General features: G+C 53.9%; 1 protein-coding gene and 2 non-coding genes across 4 annotated transcripts; all 3 read right to left on the bottom strand.

The window, feature by feature from the left end:
- Positions 1–22: 22 nt before the first annotated feature.
- Positions 23–178, bottom strand: LOC124372035. The gene has a single exon (XR_006923299.1). It is a non-coding gene; the product is annotated as a 5.8S ribosomal RNA (ribosomal RNA).
- Positions 179–2111: 1933 nt separating this feature from the next.
- LOC124372026 lies at positions 2112–3149 on the bottom strand. 2 transcript variants are annotated; one of them, XM_046830400.1, is made up of 3 exons: positions 2860–3149; positions 2600–2711; positions 2112–2555 (listed from the first exon to the last, which is right to left on the bottom strand). In XM_046830400.1, exon 3 carries the CDS (start codon positions 2502–2504, stop codon positions 2163–2165), a length of 342 nt encoding a protein of 113 aa, XP_046686356.1. In that variant the 5' UTR covers positions 2505–2555; positions 2600–2711; positions 2860–3149; the 3' UTR covers positions 2112–2162. The 2 variants fall into 2 exon arrangements, with proteins under 2 accessions (XP_046686356.1, XP_046686357.1); XM_046830401.1 differs by lacking the exon at positions 2860–3149 and having other exon boundaries at positions 2600–2744.
- Positions 3150–3225: 76 nt separating this feature from the next.
- LOC124372030 lies at positions 3226–5154 on the bottom strand. The gene has a single exon (XR_006923294.1). It is a non-coding gene; the product is annotated as a small subunit ribosomal RNA (ribosomal RNA).
- Positions 5155–7500: the final 2346 nt, after the last annotated feature.

Genomic DNA, 7500 nt, shown 5'->3' with positions numbered 1-7500 from the left:
TGAACCGCAGTTCATGTTCTGCCGACCCTCAGACAGGCGTGGCCCTTGGAATAATATCCCAGGGCCGCAATGTGCGTTCAAATTGTCGATGTTCATGTGTCCTGCAGTTCACACGTCAACGCGCGTTTAGCTGCGTTTTTCATCGACCCACGAGCCAAGTGATCCACCGTTCAGGGTAATCTTCATCAAGTCGCCGCACCTCGCGGTAGCGGTCTTGAGTTGTTGTGGACCGAGGTTCCGTTGTTGTGTGCCGGACCGGTGCCTCACACCGGTCACGACACACTTATGGCAGACTCGCAGCATGGGTTGCCAGTGTACGCTTGCCATGGTCACCGGTAAAAATAGAAAAACACGGCTGTCACGGTCCAGTTACGACCGCCGTGCCCGGGAAAGCCGCCGACATTTCGGGGACAGGACGTGTCGCCGCCACCACAATCGCGACGACACCGTCCATGTCGGCGGCAATTTTCGGACCGTCACGCCCGACTGACCCTGTGTGACACCCAGCCAGCCACACGGCGGGAGAGTCGGACTGCTTAATCCCGGTCGCCGCGACACGGACACCGTCCCCCACCGAGCCGATACCCTCCACGTGAGCGGTAACGGGACACGGTGGTGGGATGGGCCGAGCCAACGGCTCCCTTTTCCCGGGCAGGAATCCACCAAAATTCCTGACCCGGTATGGAGACTGGAGGGCGGTCCGGTGACATCCACTCGCAGCGCGTCGTGAGGTTGCAGGCCTCACGAGCGAAACACACGAGATTCTGCCACACGACGCATCGCTCGGGCGAGCGATAACGACGTGCGGCGCTGCCCCGGTCCAGCACGCCTCAGAGCCTAAGTGCCGAAAAAAACCGTCTCGGGACACGCCCTTGGTTGTCCGCGTTCCAGATACCGTAGGCCGAAACCGCGCAGAACTGGTCTGCAATTGGTTAACCCGGTCTGGAGAGGCGGACGGGTAGTGTCGCTGCCAGAAAAACTCTGACAAAATACGCGGTCAGGCCGTCGTCCTACCGGTCTGGTGCCGGGGTCCCCCCCGTGTGGGGGGGTCCCGGGCCCCGCGCCGAAGGGCGCTCGAGCGTCACGATCCGTCAGTGGAGAGCTCTCGTTACAGTGCCTACCCCCACTGGGAACCAACGCGTGGACGCGAACCGCGCCTTCAGCCGCCCTGCCCGAGAGTCCGCCTTGAGGAAGGCGGTCCCTGTCAAAGGCTGGGACGCGGGGCTCGAGCTCCAGCGTCGCACGCGCTCTCCGGAGTCCGCTGCGGGCAGCGGTCACCGGGGGACGCGAGCGTCTTGAGTTCGTGGTGAACAAACGACAGGCGAGTCGACGCGTCTACAAGACGGCCGCCGCGAGAGTGAACAAAACACTCCCCCAAGGTAAACTGGTTTTAGCGGCTGTGCACCTCGTTGTGGTGAGGACCGTTGGTGTGGTTTGTCGCATCCCCGCCGGACGGTTTCGCCTAAAAAGGCGCGTTTTACGATTCCTCGAGCCGGCCGGCCGACGACGGAGCACCTGACAGAGCTCTACGCCGCCACTCCGGCGACGGAGCACCTGACAGAGCTCTACGCCGCCACTCGGGCGACGGAGCACCTGACAGAGCTCTACGCCGCCACACTCCGGCGACCAGGGTACCGGCGAACGCGCAACCGTTGGTAAGGTGTACGCGCCGCTTTCCTCCTGCCGGGAATCGGACACTCGTGCTCGGATCAGGAGTTCTCGCTTTCCGGACGCGGAGCGCGCGCGCGGCCATGCCGGCGCGGCTCTACGCGTCTACGTACTCGCATCGGAGTAAACTCTGACTGCAATCCGGACGAGTGGACGCCTCCAGGGAGGAATCACTTGACAGTGACACACACCTATTTTGCGGTTGTTGGATACGGTGTTCCTCGGGAAGGGCTTGCACCCCGACCCGGTACTTGCCGCCAACCGCGGGTATTGCGGGGGAATTGCCCCGACCCACTGTGCTCCCAGCCATTTAATGGGCCTCGGGACCGCCACGTGCGGCAAGGCCGAAGCTTGAATCGCAAGTACAAGGGAACCACAGTGGGACGGGATGCCGGCAACGCACGCTCTTGCGCGCACCATCCCTGCGACGCGCCTTCATCGCGTACGCTGCACGACACTTTGCGGGGTTTCGGTCGAGGCCGATCTCCACGGGGTCAGTCGCGCCAGCCACTAGTGACGCCAGGTGAAGTCGCGCCTTCATCGCGACTGCCGACTGTGCCCGTGTGGAGTTGGACGACCTGCCGTCCCCGCGCGTACCGGCAAATCCGTCGCCCCGAGAACCGGGGCACGGGGATACGCTGTATTCCATGGCAAGCGGAATGCGCTCCGTGATACGAGATCACTGCGAGCGGGCGTTGGGCCTGGGGGCGACTTGTCGCTAACTTGTAGCGTCCAGGGGACGCCCTCAGGCCGTTTTCACTGCTAGATAGTCGGTTGAGCACAAACTGGTGTGCGGTAGAGAACTGATCTCGCTTAATCATCGGCCTCAGCCTCATGTGTGCGGATCTCTCTTTCGGCTCGCCAACACGTGACTGCAGCCGAGCGCGCCCGTTGCAAACCGTGGGACACCGACACGGCCGGGCCGCGCGCGTATTGACACAACTCGTGTGTGTAAAACTTTTAGTAGTAGTGTGCATCAGTCCTGTTGAACTGTGCCACAGGAGGGTAGTGGTTGCCAAGCACTCCCTGAGGCAGTGCCATCACTCACTGCCCGCTCTTTAGAGAGCAAATCTCGGCTATCGCGTGACTGCGACCGTGATGAAGACCGTGTGCATCAGTTCGGCCCGCGGGCCCGTTGAACTGTGCCAGCAGGGTAGTGGTTGCCAAGCACTCCCTGAAGCAGTGCCCAACCTCACTGCCGCTCTTTAGAGAGCAAATCTCGGCTATGCCGGATTTTTATTTTATTCATTTGTGTGAAGAAAGTGCATCAGTTCGGCCCGCGGGCCCGTTGAAACTGTGCCAGCAGGGTAGTGGTTGCCAAGCACTCCCTGAAGCAGTGCCTACATTCACTGCCGCTCTTTACAAGAGCAAATGTGTCGGCCCGCCACATCGTGACTGCGACCGTGAGAACACAACTCGTGTGTTTTTGGGGGCAGTGCTCGCTCAGACACTGCCCCCTCTTCGGGAAGTGGGTTGCCAAGCACTCCGATCCTGCGCGGCCTCTCTCGTGCTCGCGCGGTGGTGTTTGTTTGTGCACCTCAGTGCCACATAACACGTTAATGATCCTTCCGCAGGTTCACCTACGGAAACCTTGTTACGACTTTTACTTCCTCTAAATGATCAAGTTTGGTCATCTTTCCGGCAACATCGGCGACCGCACGAGGCGATCGCCGCGCACCAGTCCCGAAGACCTCACTAAATCATTCAATCGGTAGTAGCGGACGGGCGGTGTGTACAAAGGGCAGGGACGTAATCAACGCGAGCTTATGACTCGCGCTTACTGGGAATTCCTCGTTCATGGGGAACAATTGCAAGCCCCAATCCCTAGCACGAAGGAGGTTCAACGGGTTACCCGGGCCTTTCGGCCAGGGAAGACACGCTGATTCCTTCAGTGTAGCGCGCGTGCGGCCCAGGACATCTAAGGGCATCACAGACCTGTTATTGCTCAGTCTCGTGCGGCTAGAAGCCGCCTGTCCCTCTAAGAAAGAATTTAATTCGCCGGTAGCACTATTGTGGATACCGGAGACGCCTAGTTAGCAGGCTAGAGTCTCGTTCGTTATCGGAATTAACCAGACAAATCGCTCCACCAACTAAGAACGGCCATGCACCACCACCCACCGAATCAAGAAAGAGCTATCAATCTGTCAATCCTTCCGGTGTCCGGGCCTGGTGAGGTTTCCCGTGTTGAGTTCAAATTAAGCCGCAGGCTCCACTCCTGGTGGTGCCCTGCCGTCAATTCCTTTAAGTTTCAGCTTTGCAACCATACTTCCCCCGGAACCCAAAAGCTTTGGTTTCCCGGAAGCTGCCCGCCGAGTCCATCGGAGGAACTTCGGCGGATCGCTGGCTGGCATCGTTTATGGTTAGAACTAGGGCGGTATCTGATCGCCTTCGAACCTCTAACTTTCGTTCTTGATTAACGAGGACATACTTGGCAAATGCTTTCGCTTAGGTACGTCTTGCGACGATCCAAGAATTTTCACCTCTAACGTCGCAATACGAATGCCCCCGCCTGTCCCTATTAATCATTACTTCGGATTCTTAAAAACCAACAAAATAGAACCGAAGTCCTATTCCATTATTCCATGCACACAGTATTCAGGCAGAAATCAGCATGCTTTAAGCACTCTAATTTGTTCAAAGTAAACGTGCCGGCCCACCTCGACACTCAGTCAAGAGCACCGCGGCGGGATTGAATCGGCGGCCGGAACCCTCGTGATGCTTCAGGCGGACCCTACACACCGCCGGGAGCCCGGACCGCCACCGGCAGGACGTCCCACAGGACATTGTCAGTTAACACCGCGAGCGATGAACCGACATCGTAAGACACAGATCCAACTACGAGCTTTTTAACCGCAACAACTTTAATATACGCTATTGGAGCTGGAATTACCGCGGCTGCTGGCACCAGACTTGCCCTCCAATTGGTACTCGTTAAAGGATTTAAAGTGTACTCATTCCGATTACGGGGCCTCGGATGAGTCCCGTATCGTTATTTTTTTCGTCACTACCTCCCCGTGCCGGGACTGTGGGTAATTTGCGCGCCTGCTGGCCTTCCTTGGATGTGGTAGCCGTTTCTCAGGCTCCCTCTCCGGAATCGAACCCTGATTCCCCGTTACCCGTTACAACCATGGTAGGCGCAGAATCTACCATCGACAGTTGATAAGTCAGACATTTGAAAAGATGCGTCGCCGGTACGAGGACGTGCGATCAGCTGAAAGTTATTCAGAGTCACCAAGAAGTGCGGGCTGGTGCCCCGATTGGTTTTGATCTAATAAAAGCGTCCCTTCCATCTCTGGTCGGGATTCTGTTTGCATGTATTAGCTCTAGAATTACCACAGTTATCCAAGTAATGGATTGTACGATCCAAGGAACCATAACTGATTTAATGAGCCTTTTGCGGTTTCGCTTAATGGTGGCTTGTACTGAGACTTGCATGGCTTAATCTTTGAGACAAGCAATATGACTACTGGCAGGATCAACCAGGGAGCAGCGGATATACTGGATATCTCGTCTGCGCGGCATTAACACAGATGCCGTACTCGCACGGGCGGAGCGAGCGCGCGGACAAGCCGCGGCACGACCGCCCGAGAGTTGTGAGAGAGTGGGAAGCCGCTCGGTCCGGGTCAGCCGCGCTAACGCGCCGCGCCGTAGGAAAGAACGCCACGAGGTTTTTAAAACCACGCCGGCCGAAACGACGTGGCCCGTCACGGACCTACGCGCCACGACGCGCGCGCCACTGCCCGGGCGGCTCGGGATGATGATTCGGGTCGGTACTCGGTGCGAACACCGGTCCGAAAATCATTTTATCGAGCTTCATTTAAACTCACTTCAGGGTCTCCGGTCTGGACCGTAGCCCTATTTCTTGGCTAGAACACGCAGTTTCGTTTTGCTTACGCCCGGTGAGGCGAAGTGTTTACCATAAGAGAGTCGGTCACGGCCCGAGAAAGTCGCTGGAGGGACCGTAAGGCCGCCGCAGTCGAGCTACTCGAGCCGCCCGGGACGTTTGCGCCGCGTGTGAGCTGCGTACCGGCGGTCACTGAGGACCGTCGGCCGGGCTCGCGGCAATGCTGTGGGTCGAGGACAAGCCCCGAGATCGGTTTAGCGGCCGCCAGAAGCGGCCGCCCGCCGCCCAGACTGATTCTCGTTGGCTACTTCAAATCCCGGGACTAAAAAACGGTACTTAGCCAAAAATTCGATAAAAATGGCTAAAAAACCATCTTTAATACGTTGTACAGGCCCCTACTGTACTTTGGGAGGGTTTACGCTACTTTTTATTTTTCAACCTTAGTGACACCACCACCTCCCTATAAGAGTACTGGATTTTCCATGAGACGTTCCGTGTGTAACGTCTCGCAAAAACCCCAGGTGCATATCGGTTTTAGAAAATTTTTTTTTACAATTTTTTATAAAAATAACCTCGGATTATTGTGTATTGCAATGTTTTTTAAAGAATAAAAAAGCTCTTGGCGACTTTGTCGAAAAAAATTTATTTACCGAGATAACGGGGCCTCCAAAGAAAGTTTGGACTTAGAAAAAAGTCGGGACTTAGAAAAATTTTCGGGACTTAGAAAATTACAGAGTCCGAGTTTGTAAAATAAATTATTACCGAGAAATGACACCAATGTGGGGTGTGTGCGGGCATTAGTTGAGCATATTCGGCCTCTTGGATTTGGCCGTAAAAAAATTTATTTACCGAGATACGGCCGGTCAAAGCGAATCGGGGACTTAGAAAAAATTTCCGGAGGTTCATATCGGTTTGCTTCGGATGTGAAAAAAAAGGTATAAAACGAAGTTTTAGAAGAAAGTTGTCGAATGATAAAATAAAATAGACCGTGTTACCTACATTTTAAAGTAGGAGTTTGATTTTTAAGATTTAAAATAAAAAAGTTACGGGACTTTGAAAATTTTCGATTTTGACACCAAAGGGGGGACCCTTCTCGGAGGTGCATATCGGTTTGGTAAAACACGAATTTTCTCGAAAACGGCTCGATAAAAGTTTATGAAACTTTGCAGTCGACTAGAATGGAATCTTGGGCGTGTTTTAAAAGTATAAATTCAAAAATCTATCGACGGGTTTTTTTTTGACAGGCCGCCGAACACAACTCGACACCCGAAAATTCCGGTCGGCCGAGGTGCATATCGGTTTGCAAAAGTGCGGAAAAACCGAGAATGGCCCACGTCTCGGGCAAGAGGACACTTGTCCTGGCCTAAAATGTCTCTTGGTGATTTTTCGACAAAGTCCAAATTATCGAGTTACGGGACTTAGAAAATTTTTGGGACTTAGAAAAATTTCCGGAGGTTCATATCGGTTTGCTTCGGATGTGAAAAAAAGGTATAAAACGAAGTTTTAGAAGAAAGTTGTCGAATGATAAAATAAAATAGACCGTGTTACCTACATTTTAAAGTAGGAGTTTGATTTTTAAGATTTAAAATAAAAAAGTTACGGGACTTTGAAAATTTTCGATTTTGACACCAAAGGGGGGACCCTTCTCGGAGGTGCATATCGGTTTGGTAAAACACGAATTTTCTCGAAAACGGCTCGATAAAAGTTTATGAAACTTTGCAGTCGACTAGAATGGAATCTTGGGCGTGTTTTAAAAGTATAAATTCAAAAATCTATCGACGGGTTTTTTTTTGACAGGCCGCCGAACACAACTCGACACCCGAAAATTCCGGTCGGCCGAGGTGCATATCGGTTTGCAAAAGTGCGGAAAAACCGAGAATGGCCCACGTCTCGGGCAAGAGGACACTTGTCCTGGCCTAAAATGTCTCTTGGTGATTTTTCGACAAAGTCCAAATTATCGAGTTACGGGACTTAGAAAATTTTTGGGA

Source organism: Homalodisca vitripennis, unplaced genomic scaffold, assembly GCF_021130785.1.
Source record: "Homalodisca vitripennis isolate AUS2020 unplaced genomic scaffold, UT_GWSS_2.1 ScUCBcl_1703;HRSCAF=5658, whole genome shotgun sequence".
Taxonomy (NCBI): Eukaryota; Metazoa; Arthropoda; class Insecta; order Hemiptera; family Cicadellidae; genus Homalodisca; species Homalodisca vitripennis.
Note: the sequence above shows the minus strand (reverse complement) of the source record. Positions and strands in the feature narration are given on the sequence as shown.